The sequence below is a fragment of the Phoca vitulina genome, unplaced genomic scaffold (assembly GCF_004348235.1).
Source record: "Phoca vitulina isolate PV1807 unplaced genomic scaffold, GSC_HSeal_1.0 scaffold50, whole genome shotgun sequence".
NCBI classification, from domain to species: domain Eukaryota; kingdom Metazoa; phylum Chordata; class Mammalia; order Carnivora; family Phocidae; genus Phoca; species Phoca vitulina.
In genome coordinates this window covers 1940482-1963295 of record NW_022589753.1, presented here as the reverse complement: position 1 = coordinate 1963295, position 22814 = coordinate 1940482, and the positions used below count along the sequence as shown (strand labels likewise).

General features: G+C 58.6%; 1 protein-coding gene across 1 annotated transcript in view; it reads left to right on the top strand.

Annotated features, from left to right (window-relative positions):
* CDH4 (cadherin 4) overlaps positions 1-22814 on the top strand; it is a 541856-nt gene that overhangs the window by 375332 nt on the left and 143710 nt on the right. The window contains exon 3 of the mRNA XM_032387709.1: positions 21602-21828. Within this exon, the coding sequence (XP_032243600.1) occupies positions 21602-21828 (227 nt within the window). The remainder of the gene's footprint in view (positions 1-21601; positions 21829-22814) is intronic.

Below are 22814 nucleotides of genomic sequence, written 5' to 3'. Positions count from 1 at the left end.
CCCAGATGTCCCCTCCCCACTCCCAGCTGACCCAGATGTCCCCTCCCTACTCCCAGCTGACCAGATGTCCCCTCCCCACTCCCAGCTGACCCAGATGTCCCCTTCCCACTCCCAGCTGACCCAGATGTCCCCTCCCCACTCCCAGCTGTCCCAGATGTCCCCTCCCAACTCCCAGTCCTCTGGAAGCTCAGTCCACTGGCCTCCTCAGCAGGTTGGAATGCTACTGCCCTGTTTCCTGCGCCTCTGCCTGGGCTGAAGCCACCACCATCCCCCACCAGGGTGAAGGCAGTGCCCAGAACCCTGCTGCAGTCAGGGGGCCTATCTCTCCCTTCCTGACACTCTGGGCACTCACAGCCTCCCGGCTCCTCGCCTGGGTATCCTCGTCCCAGCTCCCATTCCGGCCTTGCACAGGCTTTGTAGACCCTCCTCTGCCTGGAGCTACTGCCTTGGGTGTTTGCAGCCCACCCCTTCCCATCCTTAGGGTCTCATTGAAATGTTGCCTCCTTCAGAAAGCCCCCCAGGATCTCCTGGCCAAGGGCCCCTTGTTCTTGTACCCGGCTGCGTGGCTCTGTTTTCCTGGCCCTCACGTGGGGCATGCCGCCTTTGCTGTGGGCACTTCTCAGAGTGGGATCACAGTTGGACCCCAGACCCGACTGCTTGTTACAGATCTGGGCCAGATACCCACAGAAATCGAGGGTGAGTGTTTGGAAACTTGCAGCAACGTCTTGCCTGCAGTCTTTTCCTGGTAACTCATTTTTGTTGTATTTTACAAAAGCATCAGTGCATGATGGAGATTTGATTAAAAAGCAAACTGCTGATCTTTCCGCAGATGGACTAGACAGTTCGGGTGGGTCCCTTGCTCAGGGCCTGCCCTCTCCCTGAACGCAGGCTCCACACACGGGGCAGGCCTGGGCCAGCACCACTCCCAGGACTGCACCTGCCTGGTAGTCGGTGCATGGAGAATGTGCGGAGCTAAAAGAGAACCCCAGGACCCCGGTCCGCACCTCCTGCCACCCCTGCACCAGACCAAGGGCCGGCTGCCCAAGCCATGAGCCCAGAGAGCACCTGCCCCTGAGGGTGTGAGTACCTGTGTGACGCCTGCCAGCCCAGCAGGGCCTCTTCCAGAAGGTGGCGGGGCTGCTATGTCTTTCTTGGGTAAACGAGAGCAAAAGAGCACCACCAATGGAGACGTCCTTGGCGGCACTCCTCCCTGGACACGCCAGGCAGCTCTCCATCTCCCCAGAGACAGAAATAGCGGATGCAGCCGGCAGGGACGGCGCTTTTTCTTTTCCCTCCCTTCACAGATGGCACAAGCTAATCATTCTCATTTGCGTAGCACCTTACACCTCTGTAGATTTTTTTCAAAATGTTGGAAAACAGATGATCACGTCTGTTTTTGTAGCCGTGTGAGAGATTTTCATTAACAGGATCGGGCGGGACCATCTGTGTATTTAGTGGAAAGTTTACCACCAGCAGCGAGTTTAGAACTTTGAGATGGTAGCCGAGGGGGTGGGTTTCACCTGTCTGCAGGCTGCCTGGGAGGGCCGGGGGGTGCACAGTCCAGAAGGGAGGGCTGGCTGGGCCTCCGGCAACCCTCAGAGCTGCTTGGCCAGCTCCCCTCCCCTCTGTGGTTTCCCCCAGCCCAGACTAAAATGATAACCAAACCAGAGAACTTTCCAGAAAAATCGGTGGCCAGAAATCTCTACTACCAGCTGGCTGTGCATCTTCAGACAAGTCAGCTCACCTCTCTGAGCCCCAGCATTCTGGAGAAGTCGCAGCTGGTGGGCTCTCAGGGCACCCGGTCCTAGGAGGGCATTTAGCCACAGTGGAAGGTTCCGGAGGATGAACCAAAGCACAGTAAGTCTGCAGCCAGGACAGGCCCTCCGTCTTCATGCTGCTTCTGAGTCATCTCTCCTGTGGCAGAACACCCCTCCTGGCAAGCTTCAAGTGTGTATTTATGCAATTTGTAATTAAAGCAATGCAAATCGATGAGCGGGGATGTTGCCAAGTGAGTCGCACAGCGCCCGCCTCTGGGGCTCTCGGGCTGCTAAGGTGGCAGCCTGAGGAGGGGGTGCTGGGCCCTGGTGAGGCCAGGCAGGGGCCCATGCGGAGCCAGGGTGGGCAAGAGCCTCGTGCACCCGACAGACGTGCACGCGGCGCTGCCGACGAGGGGAGCTACGGTGGTGCACGCTCATTCACTCGCTCAGCAAACGCTCGCCGTGTGCCACCTACATGCTCGGCTCTGTTCTGGGGCACTGGGACGGGAGGCCCACCCTCCGGGAGCAAGCCTGCCAGGGATGGTGCCTCCTGGGACTGCTGTAAGGAAGAACCACACACTTAGCGGCTTTGAAGAACGCAAATGTATTACCTTACGGTTCTGAGGTCAGAGGTCCGAAACGAGGCTAAAGCAGGGACGGTGGGGGCGGAGGCCAGGATGGCAGCCGAGGAAGTGTGTGCGACATCTGGCCTCCACCCCGACTCCTCATCCCCTTCTCCCCGCACCCCTCCTCACCTAAAGCCCATGTCAGAACCCGCTTGTGCAGAAAACAATCCTGCTGGCATATGGCTGGCCCTGCTGGAGTGTCCAGTCCCAGGGACGGCCCATAAGCACATGGCAGGGTCTGAGCGGGGGAGGGCAGCAAGGGGGGGAGGAGGAGACCGCAGATGAAGGAGGTGGCCCCAGTCACAGTAGTGCTCCCCGTGTCTGGCCCGTGCTGGGCGCCTGTCCCCAGGCCTCCAACAGAGTGAGCCTCTTGGCAGTGGCCAGAGTTCCTTCTTGAATGGGTAGGAAGTCATATTTTTTTAATGTCAATGAACTAATGGAAACAAATAGCCGAACCGCCCCTGACTCACCAGGGACGCCCTGGGACTTGAGACTGGGCAACTAAGGCCAAGAGAGGCTCTAGAAGCTTCCGTGCAGCCAGGGTTGGTTGAACAGAGTTGTTTTCCTCAAAGCCAGCCCTGGACCCCTTTTCTCACTCTGACATTTCAGAAGAGCCCAATCTTTACGCTATCTGGGCAAATGCACAAAATATGCACACACACACACACACACACACAAGATGTTTTTCAATGTGCTCAGCACAGGCCTGCATCCCTTGCCCCTGGACATTTGCAGGGTTTCCTGATCTGGGGCCACTGACATACCACAGAGAAGGAAGGTGCGTCCGGCCCTGAGCAGAGGGTTGGTGAAGAATCACTAGGTCCTGCTGCCCTCTCTGCGGACACAAGGGAGAAGGGCTGATGCTGCCAGCCTCCTGGGGAGGCACCAACCTGCACCTTCCCCAAATCCTACGTGTGTCCCCCATCCCTGAGGTCAAGCCACATTCTTGTCCTTGTTCTTTCCTACAAGGCGGGGGTCACAGAAACAGGGCCCCTCGGGGTGCTGGAGGACACGACTCAGATCACACCAGGTGTAGCAAGAGGAGCATCTCCATACCCCCGCCAGACCCCGTGTTGGGAGTGGTGCCCGGGCTGCCTCACCCCAGATCCTGGTCCGTGGTGTGGGACAGCCCACCCCAGCCACTCACGGCAGAAGCACCACCACGCTGCCCGCCCTGGGCACGGCCAGATGCCTGAGGACCCTAGCAGAACATTCGCATTTGTGCAAAGAGTGGAGGTGCCAAGCACCGTGCCCTCAGCTGCCCGGGTCACTGGCCAGTCCTGGTGAAGCCCGTCGGCCCACGAGCCCCCACCCGCTGCCCCTGCGTGGCGACATGCGTTCTGGCCTCGGAGGACGTTCCCCGGGAATGCTGGGGCTTCTAGCAGCAGCTCACTCTCAGACTTCGTGATTCACCGTGTTACGTCGAAGACGGACTCTGTCTCCTGGCTTTGACGCCGCCATTCCCAGGGCACTGGTTAGCCGGGGAAGTGACAGCCGCCCGAACCACAGCGACACGTGGCTCTCAGCAGCCAGCAGCCACGAGGGGCTCTAAGTCCGAGGAAGCTGGTGTGGAGAGGCCCCCCGCCGCCGCGCTGGGGCTGACAGGAGTGCTGGCAGAAGCGGGTGACCAACTGTATCCAACTTCTTAACGCTGCCTGCCGCCAACTGCCGCCAAATGGCTTTGCATCTGAAAGCAATACATCATGGTGAGCTTCAATGGGCTCTAATCAGAGACTTTTTTTTTTTTAAGTCTTGGCAGTTTTTGCTCATTACGAACACAGGGAAAGACGCACCCGCCGTGCGGAGCCTGGACGTACAAGAACGCTCCAAGCCGGGGAGCCTGGCTGCAGGGTCTTCCAAGGTACACGTCAGCCGCAGAGGCCTGTTAGGTTTTTATTCCCTGCTCTCAAAAACACAAGCTGTTTTTCCCCCGGAAGAGCATGTAATGTGCAAAAACATTAGGGATATTGCAAAATGGTTGCGTGACATAACTGTGGAAATATTTCACCAAAGCATTAACCTTCCTTCGCTGCCTTCCCTCCCGACCCAAAGACATAACTTCTCCCAGTCTTTATCCTGTTCCTCTGTGTAATTGCTGCTTTAAATCAAAAAGCCTTAAGAGTTACGAATGCGGAATATGCACAGAGCTGTGTTGAGAGCTGCCCTCTCCCGTCCCCCAGAAGGGATACACGGGGCAGGTGCGAGGGAGTCGGCATTCTCGTCCCCGAAGTGCGTTGTGAACACGGTGCTAATGCTGTCAGACAAGAGGGCCCGTGGCTTTCCGTGGCCGTTTTTGTTCTTTCCTTCTGAAGAATGGATAATTCCTGGGAGCTGGTGTTTCACTCATAATTGTTTTTTAAATTAAGCTACACTTTGCAGCCCTGACTGTTGAGATAAAGACACGGCTGGTAGGGAAGCACCTTGCTTTTGTTAAGAGGAAGGAAGGTGATAAGACATGGCACTGTGCTCACTTGCAGACTTTAAACATCCCCGCGGCCACTTTGCATCTTGCTGTTGTGAACGTGGGTGTGTTCTTTTCTCTCCAGCCGGGGCGGTCCCTGGAGGCGGTAGGATGCTCCGGACCTGCTTCCCACTGCCTCCAGGCGAGGCAGGCTGCTCATTCCCCATGGCCTCTGAATGCCCAGGCTTTGTGCTGGGTTTCTCCCACAGTATCTCATTTAATCACGGCAAACACCCTTTGAGGCAGAGCCTGATCTGAGAGAGCAACCATTAGCTTGGCAACTCCCTCCTGGCAGCGGGTCCGGAAATCTGACTGTGGGCCACGGACTCAGGCCGTGTGGTTTGGGGTGATTGTGCTAGGTCAGATAAGATGCTCAGAGATGTTTGCAGGCCCTCCAAGGCCACCCAGCTCACCCCGCCGGCTTCCAGGCCTTAGCTCTTGGCAGGCGGCAGACTGCCTGCTTTTGTACCTTGGTGCACATAGTAGGTGCTGATCACATAGTGGGGACTCAGCAAGATGGACTGGGGCCTCCTGCACAAACCTCTCTTCTCTCAGCAGCCTGAAGAGTCTGGTCTGAAGGCTACTTTCTCTGACAGATGTCTCTTCTTTCCAGGGAAGGTCCAGGAACCTTCCTGCACCATCTTGGAATGTGCACCTAGCAGGAGCGAGGCCCCTGGGGCACAGACCAAGTTTTGGCCAGTGAGGTTGGCCAGGTGGGCAGGCCAGCACTCTCCGGGGCAAAAGCTCGAGCGGGCTTGGATGATGCTGGGGTTCTCCCCCTGCCTCCAGCCTCCTCAGTTCTCATGTCTAAATCATCTGGAAAAAAAAAAAAATCATTCCTGCTTCATTGACCTTTCTGCAAATTTTAATTTACACTCAGGAGTAAAATGTCATATAATTTTTATGCATCTGGCTGAGCTTCTTCATCGCTATATTAAAAAACAATTCTTTATCAAGATTTCATGTCGAACTTGTACAAGGGATAACTACCTTGGGATAAACACTTCATTTGCATGATGCTCCCCACAGGGCTCCCTTTGGGGGCAGGGTCTTCAGTTGCTGTGTTCTCTGTCAGGGGACGTCGGCGAGGTCTGGGGATCGGGTCGAGGACCGTGTGAGGCCAGGATCCCTTGCCTCCAAAATGGCTTCATTAACTGGCTCTTTTTCCTGCCAGAGCAGAATCGCCAAAGTATAGCTGAGATAGGCAGGAATCTGCAGAGACACAATTCTGCGGGACCCAGCCCAGCGCAAGACTCTGTCCCCCGGTGGTGGGGATTCACGGCAGAGAAACGGGGCACGTGACGGTGTGGGTCACTCTTTTGCTCAAGGATAGAAAGCAGAAACACCACAGTCCGCGCCTTCAGGGATCCATCAGCTCATGTGGGGGAAAGAACAAACGGGAACAAACGCGGAGAGGCTTTGAGGGGCACGCACAGGCATGTGTGCCCGGCTCGGGGGAGACGGCGGGCGGTTTTGGAGCAGCCGCTAAAATTGTTTCTTTAGATGCAGGACTTGCTTTGGGTGCGAATCTTTCTAAGCGCCATTGTCGTGACAACATCACAGTTCGGAGAAGTAGCAGTGTCTACACACTGTGGCGGGAATGCCAAGCACCGCTGAGGGTCACACGGGCAGCCATGGCAAACCTTGCTGTGTCCACGTTAAATATTAGTGACACGGAGTCACTTCTGTCCTCGGGACACATGGCAGGGTCTCACTTCCTCACGACTTTGCCGTGAGGGCTGACCCCGGGATTCGCTTTGACCAGTGCGATGGAGCGGAGGAAGGTCCGTCCCTCCCAGGAGGGGACAAACGGCCAGTGAGGCTTCCCCGGGCAGAGCCTCCCAGTTGGCCCACAGCCATATGTCACGTGGTTTGGGAGCTGTGTGTTACTTCAGCTTAACAGAACCTCATGCTGACTGATACCCCCTGAATTACCAACCCTCCGTGTAAGTTACACAGGATGTCCCAGGCCCTCCCCTGCTCTCGCCTGAGGGACACAGAGGGACCACTGTCACAGACGTGAAACCATGTCCTTGCCCCGCCCCCGCCAGCTTGGACCCCTGTTCCTCGGACGTTCCTTCAACAATGATGTGGCGCATAAGGAATGCATGGCCGGGGCGCCCGGCTGGCTCGGGCTGTAGGACATGCGACTCTTGATCTCAGGGTGGTGAGTTCCAGCCCCACATTGAGGGTAGAGATCACATTAAAGAAAAATTTAGAAAGAAAAAAAAAAAGGAATGTGTGACCACTTCCTTCCAGCTCTCTAGAAACAGGATTTGGCTCAGGACCCACCCAACAGATGCACGAGGCCTTCACTTCCCTGGGGTGGGCTTTCTGCTGCCCAAAGACCGTTAAAAAGAGGAATCATGTTTTTTCTTTCCATGTTGGGGGAGAATTCACCCCTCACCACTGAGCATTTCTAGTCATGAGTCCAGGAAATGTGTCCCCAAACCCCAGTCACTCACAGAGCCCACAGTGTGGTCAGAGGCCCCTCCTGGAAGGAGCTCAGAGGGCACCATCTATGGCCCCATTTTTTCTGAAGAACCTCTTCGTGATGCCCCCATGGCACCCCCATGGCCTTGTGGAGCCCCAGGTGGGCCCAGCGCAAGGTGGACCCTGGGCCTCTAGGGCACTGTCCTCCTTGTCCCAGTGAGGTTGGACCAGCTCCTGCTCTCATCCAGGCTCTTCCTCTATGGGGACCCCTCCTCAGGCCCCTCTTGGGGCTTTCCTAGCACCTTGCACCATGGAGCCCTCAAGAGGCTACCATTTTAAATGTATCTGCGTGCCCGTTGAACGGCGTCAGCTCCCTCCCCTGCCCCGTGAGGCTCCTGAGAGCGTGTCTGCACTTTGCCCAAGGCCAGCCCAGACCCCGTGGAAAGCAGGGGCCTTGAGGGCAGACACCAGATGCTTCCACCCTCGGTTTACGGCCCCCCCCCGAGGGTCTGCTCATCTCAAGGGGGGTCCCCGGATATCTCAAAGTCAGTGTGACCCCCAGGTCTGATGAAGAGAGACCCAGAGACAGAAGTCCGGGTCGTCAGCGTGATTGAGAGAAGGAGACATGTGTTTGTCTTTCCCGAGTTCCTTTTTATTTACTTTAGAAAAACGGCTCCCTCTGGATTCCAGGCGGCCCAGGCGTATTTATAGCGGGAGCAGGCTGGTCAAGTTCAGGGTCGTGTTTACATTCAGCCCCAGCAAACCGAAGCTGGGGATGTGCTGGGCGAGTGGGGCCGCCGGCGCCAGGAGGGCGGGCCTGGAGCTCTAACGGTCCCGACGCTGCGCCGTGTCCAGCCATCCGCCGCACCCACAGAGAACGTCCCCATGCCAGCGTGACAAGTGTGTGCACCCTCGCTCGGGGGCGCTGGTGGTTGGCCAGGGGCTGCGGGGCCACCACCATTGTAGCCACAGAGCTCAGACCCTCACGTCCTGCCCAGACTCCGGTCAGTGCTCCCACGAGAACCCCGAAGCCTTCAGAGTTTGTGAGCTCAGAGCCATGGGGAGAAGTCCTCAGGCTTCCAGGTCCCGGGGTGCCCACGCCCTCCTGCGAAATCCAGAGGCGCTTGCCCACCTGCACCCCACAGTCGGCCCCAACGCAGACATTCGGCGTCCCTCCCAGCACAACAGCAAGTGGGCTTCTCCCACGCCACGGGGGCTGTGTGTGGTCCACGTCGTCCACTTTGGTGGCCTGAACCTGGAGGGTTCCATGTCCAGCCTCGTGCTTCTAAATGTCCCTCCTCGTATGTCCATCTTCAGTCCAGGGCAAAGGGTACAGCGTGTTTTGATTATGTGCGTGTTTTTAACTTACACGGTTGCTGGTTCGGTGGTGTGGAGACCCAGAAGAAGACGTTCTCTAGCACCTTTGGGGTGCGGATGAGTTAGTCTTCCCGTCTGTACCCTCAGCCCCTGCAGACCCCTGCTCAGGAGGGGCCCTGTGTGCGCAGGCCGCCCAGGGCTGCTGGAGAGCACACGCGCATGTGAACACACTGCTCCCAGGTGTGCATGTGTGTGCTTGTGTCCCCTGCCCCGTCCCCTTTGCTCACAGCCAGGAGTCTGCCTTCCTGACCGTCCCTACAGTCCCCCCCCCCCCGCCCTGTCTGCCTTATTCCTCTCCGGAGCTCTGGAAGCCCCCAAAGCCGTCCCACGGCATCCCCATTTTCTGTCCCCCCCCCAACTAGAACGGCAACACCATGACAACGGGGCGTTGGCTTTGCCCACCTTGTCTCCCCACTTTGGAGAACAGAGGCTCCCCAGGGAAGCAGCATGGGAGGGCGAGCCAGACCAGTGAGTACGTGGAGGGACACAGCAGACGGAAGGACATGGCAGACGGACGGACACATCCCGTGGATCTGCTCCTTCCTCTGCTGGATGCTGAGCCCACATGGGGCCGTGGTGGCCACAGGCCTTCCCAGGGTCCAGGGCGGGGAGGAGGCAGGACGCCGATCCCACACTCAGAGCCGTCAGGGGTGGGCCGTCTGTTGTTGGGGGCGAGCCGTCCGTTGTGGGGAGCGAGCCATCCATCACAGGGTGGGAGGGGTGAGCCGTCCATTGTCTGTCTGTGAATGGACACCTGTGTGTGGTTTTCACACGTGAAGCTCATCATAGCGAGACAGTGGAAGAGAGATAGGATAGAATATCCCGTATCCTGGGAAACTAGGTAGCCCTTCCTCCTCCTGGTTCTGTCGCTCGGGGACGACCACGGTCAGCTCTGGAACAGAGGGAAGGGGGCCTGGGGGTCAGGAAGCAGCAAAGCCAGGAGCCCCCGTCCACACCAGCTCTGCCACTCGCTGGCTGGGGACCTCAGGGGGTCAGTGAAACTCTCTGTTTCTTCAGCTTGCTCTTCTGGAAAACAGAAATCACAGGGTTTGCGAGGGTTCAGCAAGGGAATGTGCTCCTGGTGCCTGGCAGGACACCTGAGTGGACAAGCGGGTCAAGACTGAATGAATGAAAGGAAGAAAAAAATTCACAAAATGTTCGTTCACGATAGTTCATGAAATGTTAGTTTCAGATAGTCAATAAAAACATAGCCTTCTTTTCTTAATAGCCAAAAAATCACCCCTATTTCTCCAAAGAATCAGATGGACTCCCAGAACCTTGGATGAGAAGGCAGGAGTCCAGACGGGGATGCCCGCCCCCCAAGGATTCTCAAGGAACCCCGTATCCTGGACCACACTCCCAACATCTGTGGCTGTTAGGATGACTCCCACATCCCCACACATGGAGATTTGCACCAAATTGCCCTCCCTCCCTCCGTCCAGGGACCCTGGGCGGAACCCGTGCCCTGGTCTCTCGCTGGGAAGCACGTCCCTCCCCAGCCCTCCTTTCTAGCGTGGGAACGACCAGCAGTCAAGACCATGAAGGACGGCATCCTCCAGCGGCGGCCTGTGGCGTGTTTTAACGGGGCCCTGTCGCGCCCCCAGCCTGGCTAGATTGCTTCCATCAGGTCCTGCCCGAGCCCCTGCAGGTGTGGAAGGGCGGGTTTCATTGGAGATGTCACCCAATTAAGAGTCTCCATGCTCCGTTCTGATGGGGCATCTCTGGGCTTTACTAATGAGGAGCTCAGACAGCGGTTTTGACTGCCACTCGGGAAAGAATTGTGCCATAAACAGCCCTCCTTGGATCCTGAATCTTTCCCCACCTCTCCGTGTCCGCATCTCCAACGCACCTGCGCCTTTGTTTTCTCCAACAAAGGACTGTTAATTAGTACCAGAACCTAGAGAACTCTCGCTCTGAGTGGGAGCCCGGGACTGGTCCCAGACTTGTCTCACACCCCGGGTCCCCGGCGGGGTCCACAGATGCACACCACTTGAGTCACCAAGACGCCGCTCCTCCCGGCGGGGCCTCCAGATTCCACGCAGCACTGTAAATATTAAGTAAGGTCGCCAAGAGTCTATCGAGGCAATAGTGGGGCTTGGGGGTGTGCCGGAGGACCGGGTCACTCAGAGGAGGGCACAGGTTTGTTGCCACCTCGGCTGATGTTTCTCGGACAGGAAGAGTGTCCTCGGAGAAATGAAGTCAGTGATGGTTCGAGCATGGCGTTCGATTGATTAGGAAGAAACCTGGAGGGAGAAGCAGGTTTTATGCTCCCTGCCATAAATGAAATGACATGAGAGAGGTTTCAATGTTTTGCTTTCAAATGGGATTTTTAACATTTTTGAAACTGTGGGTTTTCTCTGGAGAAGGAATGTCTAACGGATAGTGAATATCCATTTTTTAATAGACTTTTTTTTTTTAGGCAATTTTAGGTTTATGGGAAAAGAGAGCAGGAAGTGCAGGGAGTTCCCATACACCGCCCTCCCCTGCACGGTTCCCCCCACCATTCACACCTTGCGTTAGTGTGGGATGTTGTTACAGCCGATGAGACCGTGCTGATGGATGATTATTAACTGAAGCCCGTAGTTTGTATTAGAATCACTCCTGATGTTGCATTTTCCGTGGGTTTGGACAAACGTATAGTGACATGAACCCACCGTTATAGCATCACACAGAGTATTTTCTCTGCCCTGGGAGTCCTTCCCGCCCCCGCCAAGCCCCCTTTTCCAGAACGCCGTAGCGCTGGGGTCCCGCAGCGTGTGGCCTGTTCAATGGGCTTCGTCCACGTAGTGATCTGCATCTGAGTTTCCCCCGAGTCATCTCATGGCTCCTCAGTTCACTGAATACTCATGTTTGAAGCTAAGGGAAACAGAACGTGTGCATTTCTCCCAGGCACCCACCGGGTGCCGGGCGACCTTGGGGGTAGGTGCTAGAGGTCACGGGGAGGCTCAAGCTTGCAGACTGGTGGCAGTGGCTGGAGCCACGATGAAGCAAGCAGGGCGGCAGCCTTGGGGACATAAAGGACAGCGGCCAACGAGCTGCAGGGACGGGGGCTGGAAGGGTGGCCGGCGCGGGGCAGGAGAGAGCATCCCCGTGCAGAGCCTGGAGGTAAGCTAACACTACACGTCGGGGAGAAAGAGGCCTGGGTGGCTGAGCCGTGGACCGTGAGCAGGGGGACAAGCCGGGGGGCCTGCGTGGCCGATGGTGGAGATGCTTGCACCACACAGGACCCCTGAGAGTGTGCACCCCGCTCTCTCCTAGGACGTTGGAGACAGTTAGGCGCTGCTGGGAGGCAGAAGCGCGTGCACACTCTGCACAGAGCAAACTTGGGTGATATCATTCATGCTCAGACATGAAGAACGCACTGAACCAATTTAAAATGAATTAGCTCAGCTGTGTGTCGCCGCCCCTGCTGGTGTGGAGGTGAGGGACAGGAGGAGAGGGGCCCCTGTCTGTGGTCTGAGGTTCGCAGAGGAGGCTCTGGTCCCCGTCAGAACCTCACACACAGAGCCAGGCGTGGGGCGGTTCCGACGGGACGACATGTGTGACCCAGCTGGGGGCTGGGAACTCTAATGGCCAAAGGGCCAGGGCACCTTCAGGCCGGGGAGGAAGGGTCTTCTTTGGTTTGAAAGCACATCAATTTAAAGTTTAAAAGGCCCAGTTGAAATCCTGACGATGTTCATCTTGTGGACATACTGTCCACGGGGCGGGCTGTCCTGGTCCTCGTGGAGGGCAGCCTCGGACCCCCAGCACGAGGACGTCTGCAGCACCAGGAGCACGATCCGGCGCATGAACACCTGGCTCCCGCGTCCACATCCAGGGCGCATCCTCCTGGGTGATGTGCGCTAGCCGTCTGCACGGGGGGCCTGACTACCCCCCTTCCTCACTTGCACAGCGTGGGGCTTGGCACGAGGCGTCCTGCTCTGGAGAGGGTCAGCAGGTTCACCCGCACGCTGCTGGAAATGACACTTTTCCAAGGTTTGTAAACATATGGCTGCTTTGGGAATGTGCACTGAGCAGAATGACAGCAGAGGAAGATGCAACCAGCCACGAGTCCCCGCGCTCCGTCCTGGCCCCAGAGGGACCTTCGAAAGGTCCGGGCACGTCTGCGGGTGGCCCCGCTCAGGCCGACTGCTCCCGGGGCCCCAGCCTGGTGGGGCAGCCCCTTCCCGAGTCGTCAGTGCTGACTGCGCAGTTCCCACGGCCCGGCCTTCTCTGCACCCCACAAACGGGAATGCTGGTCTGCTGTGCCCGTGGGCAGAGGTCCATCGGGAGACCGCGTGGAAAAAGAGGCGCGCATAGCCGCATGTCTGTGTTTAAACACACAGGCCAGAGAACAGCCTGGAAGGACACGCCAGGGTCCCAGTTGCCCGAGGTTTCCGGGAGGTGCCTGGGCCTTTGGAGCAGCAGACCTGAGGCCTGCGAGCCAGCCCCTCCTGAGAGGGTCCCGCTCGAGCACCGCCAACAACCCACCAAACCTCGGTCTGCTTTTTATTAGCACCTGGCCCCGCAAACTCTAAAGATGTCCAGGATGAAGGGGCAGACTGCCGCTCATCACCCTGCCCCTGCCCCCGGGAAGCCCCAGGAGTGAATAAGCTCCAAGAGAGAGGGGTCAGCAGCTGAGATGAATGCTGGAAGGCTCCTCAGAGGAGGTGCACACAGTGATGAAGGGTGTTCCAGGCAAGGCTTGGTGCTTGGAGCATTCGGCCAACAGGGAGGAGATCCGCCGTCAGAGGGCAGGGCGGGGGGGGGGGGGGCGGTGAGAGCAGCCCTGGGCATCCAGCCGCTGTCCTGTCCCACTGTCCTGTCCACAGCACCCAGGGGGCAGGGCTTTAAATTGGAAGAAGTGCTGAAAGCCGTCCGAGTGGGGCCCGTGGTGGCCACTTGGCTGTCCTCGCTGAGACTTTAGCTACAGCCTCGGGCTCACATCCCTGAGGCACGGGTCCCTGCAGAGGGGCCTTACTCTGGAGAATCAGTGGGAGAAGAGTCGCCCTTCGGGGCACTCGGCACAGCGTGGCCCCCACCAGGGCCCCTGCCCATGACCTCCTTTCCAACCTTGATCTTCACTCCAAGTTCCTGCTGCCCAGGGCTGCCCCAACCCCCTCCGGCTCCCCAGCACCTGGATGGTGCCTGGACCATGGAGGTGCAGTGAGTGTAGGATGGAGGGAGGGATGGTCTGAAGGAAGGAAGAGAGGGAGGTGGGAGGAAAGAAAGAAGGAAGGAAAGAAAGAGGGAGGGAGGGAAGGAAGGAAGGAAAGAGGAGGGAGGGAGGGATGGGGAAGGGGGAGGAAGGAGGGAAGCAAGGAAGGAAGGGAGGGATAGAGGGAGGAAGGGAGGGACAGGGAAGGGGGGAGGAAGGAAGGAAGGAGGGAAGGAGGGAAGGAAGGAAGGGAGGGAAGGAGGGGGGAAGGGGGGACGAAGGAAGGAAGGAGGGAAGGAAGGAAGGGAGGGAAGGAGGGAGGGAAGGGGAAGGGGGGAAAGAAGGAAGGAAGGAAGGAGGGAAGGAAGAGTGAAGGGAGGGAGGGAGGGAGGGAGGGATGGGGAAGTGGGGAGGAAGGAAGGCAGGCAGGCAGGCAGACTGTTGGGTGAACTTAGCCTCAGCACAGTCCCAGCTACAAGCTCACCTCTGGCTCATTTGATCTTTCTCAGTTCACCTAACAAGAAAAATACTAAAAGGGCATGTTTCATAACCACAACGCAATTTCCAGTAGGAGACAGAGCCTCCGCGCCTGTGAATGTCAGGCGTGCTGCTGCCGGTGAGGAAGCGGGTCCGCGCCCCCCGCTCACCCGTCCCAGCACACAGGCACCCGCCTCGCTCTTCTCACCCAGCGAGCAATTAAACGTGATGGGGGTAAAGGGTTAAACGTCGAGCCTCTCGGGGAGGGGGCTGCCGTGTTTCCTTTCGTGGGCGACCGTCTCCCGCACACGCCGCGGATGAGCAGGGCTGCACGCGTCTGCTGAGAGCCAGCGATGAGCCAGCAAGGCCAGGGCAGAGGAGGGGATGCGTCTTTAAGCAAGATTTTGGCTCCATCCTGCAAAAACGAAAGCAGCCACACACAGTGAGCATCCAACCGTCACGATCTTCAGATTTCAGGACCGGCCAGAGCCCGGACCCTGAGCCACAGATCCCCGCACTTGGAAAAGACAGTTTTCACACGTGAGATTCGCACCAGCTACAAATTTCATGAATGCACGAAATTCTAAGAAAAACGTAACAGCGTCAGGCGTGCTGCATGCTTTGCATTTGGGGCATCAATTGACGAAATATTAAAAGTGCCCGGGGCCCGTAGGGAGAAGGATGGCATGTTGTGGGGGGTCAGTAAGGGCTCGTGGAATTACTCAAATAAAGGAATGCATTCCAGAGCGTAATTAGTTGTCTTCCAACGAGTTCGGTTCACTTCTCAATGCAGCGGGGGGCTGGGGCAGTTCATTTTCATGGTGCCTTCCCGTCCTGGCGTTCTGTGGGTTTGGGACACTCCTGGGAAATGCTGGAAACTCCTGGGAGCCATGCAGGGCTCCCGCACAGACACGCGGCTCCCTCAGATCTTAGGCAACTGTGCCAGTAGCTTCTAGAATTCGAGCTCGGATGTGGCCACTTCATGAAGCGTCCCTGAACACCTGCGTGCCCTCCCCGCCCCTCACTTAGGACCCCAGGTTTCTGCACCTTGTACGCGCCCATGGGATCATGCACCTTTCTCCGCGATGTCGGCACGTCTGTCCCCGTCCCCCACCGTGAGCACTCTGGTCTGTGCGTGGGACAGGGAAGGTGAGAGACGGGCCCAGGGAGGGAGAGGGCGGGGGGCGAGGGCTGGTCCTGAGGCCTCTGGGGGGAGGGAGGTCCCCCCGCCGTCAGTCCTTCAGCCAGGAACTGGGGACTCAGGGAGCCCCAGAAACTGGTTTTTAGGGACACAGAATTCACATGCCGTAAATTTCCCCATTTCAAAGTGAACAGTTCAGTGGCATTCAGTACGTTCACGATCTTAAGCAGTCACTTCTATGTGGTTCCTAAACGTCTTACCACTCCGCAGGAGACCCCATTCCCGTCAGCGGCCGCTCCCGTCCTCCTCCCCCAGCCACCACCCGTCTGCCTTCCGACGGCTGGCAGCGTCTCTCCCGTGGGCACGGGCAGCGGGGACCGTCACCAGGTGGCCGCATAGGCAGCAGGGCATTTAGGGAGATGCCGTCAGGGCCTGCAGCCAAGCTGGATGGATGACCCGTGAGAGGCCCCGCGGGGGCGCCAGGACCAGCGTGGGTGGGTCCTAAGGTTCCTGGGGACGACCTTGTCTCCCAGTGCCCTGGACACGCCCCTGCCCAGGCCCCCAGCTCGTGTGTCCCTGCTGGAGAGACCCTCGCCCACGTCCCTTGACCTGCTCCTCTTCCTTCGCTCCTTCTGTTCCTTCTGTTCCTGGTCCTTGAAGTTCTGTGTCCCCAGCAGACGGATCTGTGGGGGGTTGTGGAGCCTTCTGCTCAGGGTCCTGTGAGCCACTTTGTAGCTAGATTTTGAGGACATACCTCTGAAGTCGCAAGGGTGGGCTCCCAACTCTGCTCACTGGGCTGTTCCTATGGCCAGAAAAGGTCGTGACCCTCTCTTAACATTGGCCCCAAAAAGTAGCGTCCTATCCACTCAGGACCCTCCCTCAGTTCCAGAGGCTGCTGAGTGCCAGGCGGCCCTTCCCCCCCGCCCCCCAAGGGAGAGCTCCAGGCAGGCGGGGATTACCTGGATTACCAAGGGTGGGTGTCCAGGTCAGCAGACTCGGAGAGGCCCCTCCCTCAGCCTGTCCCTCGGAGTGTGTGGCTGGCCTCTGCCTGCTTGTTTACCTTCTGGTCACCAGCAGCAGCCCCTGCTGTAGTCACGCTAGTTCTCAGGTCCTTGAGACCCTGAAATGCCTCTGCCACAGGACCTTTGCACATGCTGTCCGTGTGGCCTGCCCAAGCCTCACAGGAGCGCTCTCATCCCTCGGGTCTTAGAGGAAGCACTCCTCCCTGCCCTGCCAAGTCTGAGTCAGGCTCTCCCAGAACCTGGCTCCTTCTCCACTGGCGTGCCTCCCTTGGGAGCCTTGCCTTTCTGATGTAACGACTTGGTTAATTTCCGCCCCACACTCCAACCCCTCCCTGGCAGTGACTGTGTTTGGCTTTTGCTGACACATCTCCATGAGCGAATCCTGTCTGTAAATGGGAGTGAGTGAGGCTCCCACCTGGGTGGGCTCTGCGTGTGCGGAGTCACCTCTACCACAGGACAGGGCCCCCTCATGGGGGAGCAGACCAGGGTTCACCCTGGGGCAGGGGAGGCCACAGAAAGCCCAACCGCTTAAATAGGCCCCCCGAGTGGGTGTCAGTCAGGATGCCCGGATGGTGGAGACTAACACGTACACAGCGCGGAGGAGACCGCGTCCGTGACAGATGGCTGGGCAGGTGCGCCCCTGCCCCTTATCTGGACCAGCAGCAGTGTCCCTGCCAGAGGGCGACCAGCCTGGAATGCCGATCAGACTCCGCTTGGCTCTACGGACCTCCTGGCGAGGGGCGGGGGAGCCGGGAGCCGGCTGCAGCAGTGAAATCCTGAAATCCTTGCATGTTGGGGTGCTCGGCCTTCCCCGGTGTCCAGCCGGGGCTGCTCCGGGACTCGTGCTTCCCTGGTGCGTCGTGAGGAGCCTCTAGAGCTGCTGATGCAGACGCCGTCTGCGCTGTTTGTGGAATGAACGACCCTGTGTGACCTTGGCCGAGAGCCGTTGCTCCCCTGGGCCTATCTCCTCCTCAGGCTAAAGGGTAACGTGCATCCTGTCCACAGCGTCAGACAAGCAGGCGTTTACCCGTCTGTCCCGCGCCGGGCAAGGCTCGTCCTGGCCACCGCAGGGGCAGAGACAGATGCTCGGAGAGGCCACTGCTTGTCAAGCACAGAGCTGGGCTCAGGCCGTACCCCAGAGGCGCATGGCTGCAGTGCACACCCACCCCACGGCACACGCGGGCCAGGACGGGGCGGTGGCATCGGCCAGCAGCGGTGTTTGCCGGACCGGGCGCGGCCAGGAGCTCGCCTCCCCACCGGCCCGGGCCGGTCCTCGGGCGGGCAGAGGGCACGAGTCCTGCCCGCAGGCCCCGCTCCCCGGCCTCCCCAGCGCCGGCTGTGCAGCCGCCACCACCGAGGAACAGAGGCAGCGGGGCCGCGGCCGTGTGTACTTAGATGATTGGATTTCATGTCTCTCAGGACTCCCGTCTCTTGTCAAGTGTGTTTAAAACTAATGGAAGTAATTAGCAAGCCGCAGAGAGCCGCGTGCAGCAGGAGCGCTTCGATCCCGCGTCGTGGCCCCAGGGCACGGAGGCAGCTCCCACGCAGGCCTCCTTCGGCGGAGCCCCGGGGCGGGGGGGTGCCTGCCCCCACAAAGTGACTTTCCCCTCACGGGTGGTGCTGGGGCCGGCGTCCCGGAGGGGCTGGGGCTGCTGACGGCCTGCCCGACTCCCCGGGGGCCTGGGGCGCTGCGGCCTCGGTGACCAGGAGCAGGTGCCGCCCACGACCTGTTTCCCCAAACGCCGGCACAAAGTTCCCTCTCGAGGACCGAGGTGTGCACAGAGCCGGACGAAGGAGAGCTGCCCTGGGGGCATCTGAGTGGCGCAGTCGGTTGAGCATCCGACTCGTGGTTTCCGCTCAGGTCATGATCGCAGGGTCCTGGGATCGAGCCCTGCATTGGGCTCCACCCTCAGCATGGAGTCTGCTTGGGATGCTCTTCCTCTCCCTCTGCCCCTCCCACTCGTGCTCTCTTTCTTTCTCTAAAATAAATAAATAAAATCGTAAAAAAAAAAAAAAGAGAGCGTCCCCCTGCCAGCTCAGCGTGGTGTCGGGGACCCTGCGGCACCGCGCCTCCGGCTCTTGCCACCTCCAAGAAGGTGCGGTGTCTCTGGGACTCCGTTTCCTCACCCACAGAACGGGGACGCCACCCGCCAGCTGTGCCTAGCGGAGCGCCGGCGTCTGGGAGGCGGGCCAGCTCCCGAGAGCCCCAGGTCGAGGCAAGATAGATGCACAACCTGAATCTAATCAGAGCAGGAGCTTTTCCGAATTTGCTGGTTTCATCTGCAACATCAAGGGAAACGTTTCTTCTAGAATCTTATGGGACTTTAATTTTTTTTCCTGAAAACTAAGGGAGAGATGAGATCAAAAACAAATACATGGAGGAAAGTATTGACTGAACATGTTAATATTGGGCTGCTCACCCTCACGGCCTGGGATGCTAGCGGCAGCAGCCTTGGGGGCTCTTTCCCGCGGGGACCGTCTACATTCAGCTGGACCAGAGGTGTCCTTCCGCCGCCCCGTGGTCCCTGCAGGCCCCGCCATTCTCCCCAGGGCTGAGGGAGAGGGTGCACTCGCAGCGGCGTGTGGCATTTCTGGGCCGACACCGGCCATCCCGTCACGGCCGGGGTGCCGGTGGGGGTGGGGGAGCAGGGCTGCATTGTGGGGAGGCCTCGCCTCTTTTCATGCCAGCACGGTCCTCGGCCCCAGGGACACGGCGGGAAGCCAGGACAGCGGCCCTGCCCTCACATGCTTGACAGTCCCGGCGGACGTGGGCAAGGAACAGAGAGAATTCCAGACGAATGGGATGGGTGGTGCACTGTGAGGGCCAGTGAGTGGGGCTGCTGTAGCCCTGGGGTCCAGCTGCTTCCCATTGAGCGGGGCCGACCCTGCCAGAAACCCACAGGCTCCTGACCACACCCACCATCACACAGACCTTAGTCCCAAAGCTTGGCTGCCCTGAGTGCTGTCCCAAGCCAGTCTAGAGGAGCTCGAGGGCACGCGGGCCCAGCGGCGGCACCCTGGCCCTAAGGGTGGACAGGAGAAGGAGATGTTCTGGGCCACATGGAGCTGGCTTTCCAGAACTCTGAGATCTGCAGGGGGAAGCCCCCTGCATGCCAGGGTGGCAGGGGGTCCAGGCTGCAGGGCCCGGTGCCCATCTGTGCCCCTTCCCACATGAGCACCATGTTAGTTGGGGCGACCCCTTCCCGAGAGCAAGCCAGGTGAGCGGTGGCTGCAGCCAGGCTCTTCCATGTGCCCATAAGGGTCCCCAGGGGAAGAGGTGGCCTCCCCAAGACCCACAGCTCTGCTCTGGCGAAACTGGCCAGTCCCTGTCAGACAGCTGGAAAGACGTCGACTTTTAAAGCCCCCGAAGATCTTGTGAACACCCCCGTGGGGAGGCGCCGGTTTTATCCCGTGGGCTTGCCTGCTGCAGGTTGCATGTCACAGCTCTCTTGATGGTCACATCTTTGGTGTCTCCCCGCCCCTGGGGACGTGCGTCGTCTGAAGGGTCCCGGTGCACAGGGCTCCAAATTTCCCGCTGGGTCCACACCTTTGCTTCCCTCGACGTCACCCAAACTCTGCGACTTTGTTTTAAATACAACGGTGTCGACATTTAGTCTTGACGAAATGCAAGCCCTCCCGCCGCTGTCCAAGGCTGTTAGTGTTACTAGAAATTCGCATGTAGACAACAAAGGAGCTTATTTATGTATTTTGGGCTCATCTCCCAACATTCATAGAACCGTCATGTTTATCTTTGTCCGTGACAATTGGGTGTCAGGAATGACTGATGCGCTGTTGGTTGTTGATTTTAATTTGCTTACCGTCAGGGCGAGTGGTACTATGAGAACAGTGTGGGATTTTCTTGTCAATTGAAAGGAAATGCGATTATTCCCTCATCGTCATTAGGGGATGGATTTCCACAGAGCCACAATCCGCCCAAGCCCCAGTTGCGCTCAGCATCCAAGGACCGGGTCTGTGCACCCGGGGGGGCCGACTCCCACCCTCTCGGGCCAGACGGGGCAGAAATTCCTGGCATCGTCACATTTGAAAACATTTTTACACCAAACCCATGAGTGGGAGGTAACAGGGAGACGTCTGCAGTCAAGTATGCGAGATATGGGAACATACACGTCATTTATTATTTCAAGGCAAGCAACAATAAAAGGTGAACACAGGGGAAAAACACTTTATCAAATGTAACAGCAAAGTGCTTTTTTTAGTTTCTGGAATAAATAGTAATTAAATCATGGAGGCTGTGACAGTGAAATTGCTTGAAAAAGCAATCCTCCCACCGTAATTGCTGAGATACCCACACTTTTATAAATACTAGGTAACGTGACCCATCGTTTCTATCAGCGGAATGTGACGCCAGCTGTTGGCACCCCCTCATTTAGCGTGGCACTGGCAACAGCTGCAACTGCACTGATGTGGTCCCAGTGAACGCGCGGCTCCCGAGGTGTCCTTCCCAGCCCAGGAATTATGGGTGGCAGGGTGACGGAGTCACTGGGAGGGGCTGGAGACGCGGTGCCAAATTCCTGTGCGGGGAGCGAAGCTACGCTCCTCCACCACCCCGTGTCCCCGCCGCTGAAGGCCCTGGCCGCCCCCAGTCCCGCCAGCCCGCCCTGACCGAGTCCGCGGGGGTCAGGTTGGGTCCCTGAGTGGTAAAATGCACCAGAGAACACAGCAGATTCAAGCCCCAGTCAGAACACCGCCTTCCCCGGCTCCTTCCCTGCACTTGGCCCTCTTGGGGTGGAAACACAGATCCGTGGGGGCTTTCGAGTGAGCTGGCGGCACGAGGTTTGCAGGGGCTGAGTGGGGGGACGGCCGAGCGGGTCGTTCTCAGGCGGGCACCCCCGCGGCGTCACTCACAGGCCCAGGGACACAGACGGGGAGGTGGGTGTGCGCAGACGGAGAGCGGCCAGCTGCGGGTTAGACAGGAGAACAGCGCACCCTTTGCTGTTTTATGTCCTTCCGCAAAGGCCAGTAGCTAATTCCCGGAGCGGGAGGGATAAAACACAATACCTGAAGGTCGAAAAATCGGTTAATCATTATTTTCCCCGTGTTGCTCCTTCGGAGACTGAGAACCCGTGGCTGAAAAGCAACCATGTGAGCGTCTGAGCCACCATTTCACCCACCGGGCCGGTCCTGACCCTGTCTCTCTTTCCACTTGCAGTCACGTTCAGCAGCTGTTTGGGGACCAAGGGGACGCGGTATGAGACCAACAGCCTGGACTTCAAAGTAGAGGCGGATGGGACGGTCTTTGCCACGCGGGAGTTGCGGATCCCCTCCGAGCAGGTGGCGTTCACCGTGACCGCGTGGGACCGCCAGACGGCCGAGCGATGGGATGCCGTGGTGCACCTGCTGGTGGCCCAGCCCTCGTCCGCCCACTCCACACACAAGGTGAGATGTGACCACACGCGGGGCTTGGGGAGCGAGCGTCCTTCCTCCCTCTGCAGAGGCTCCCCAGGTGCGGGACACCTCAGCGGGCTGTGCAGGCCCCAGAGGACCCTCTGACCTGCCACCTTCCTGAGGGACGTCTGCCTCGCGGACGGGCGCACGGGCCGCACGCCCGCCGTAATGCATGGCTCTCACCCCCTTGACGGTCTTAATTGCTCTTTCCCGTTTCTCGCTGGGCACCTGACATTCTGTAGCCTCTCCTGAGTGCAGCTTTGGCCTCAGGCATGGGGTTGGCGGGTTAGCAGGGAAGTTCCAGCCAGGTTGGTCCCTGTGACAGGTCCCAACTGCTCAGTGCCCAGGGGTCAGCCCGTGTGCTGAAACCCTCACAGCTGACAGGGGGCCTGGGGGACCATCAGAATTACTGTGGTGCCGAGTACTGTGCGTCAGCAATGGAGAACAGACGGCTTGAAGCCATGCCTTCAACAGCGGTCCCGGGCATCCCCTCAGAAAAGAGCCCTGGGAGGTAAAGGGTTAAAGCACGTTGATCAGTTTCCTTTCTGTAGATTTACCGAGAGCCTCACACGATTAATGTGTTTCGTGGACCGCGGGGGCAAGCAGACCGCAAGTTTCCCAAGCCTGCTGGTCAGAGAACCCCCCTCATAGAACATCTTGTAAGGCAGGTCTTTGGGAAAACAGGGACCTGTGTTTTGTTTCGTCTTGTTTGTAAACAACTTAGAGGTGGTTTAGGTTAGATAAGAGAAAGCGGTGACTCTGGTGGGTAGCTTTCCCCCCGTGATGAGCTGACCCACCTGGGAAGGACGTCGAGTGCCCTCGTGGGGGTTTAGGTTAGATAAGAGAAAGCGGTGACTCTGTGGGTAGCTTTCCCCCCGTGATGAGCTGACCCACCTGGGAAGGACGTCGAGTGCCCTCGTGGGTGTGTTGAACTGTGTCAACAGCAGAACCCCAGCAGCTGCGAGCCTCCCCATGTG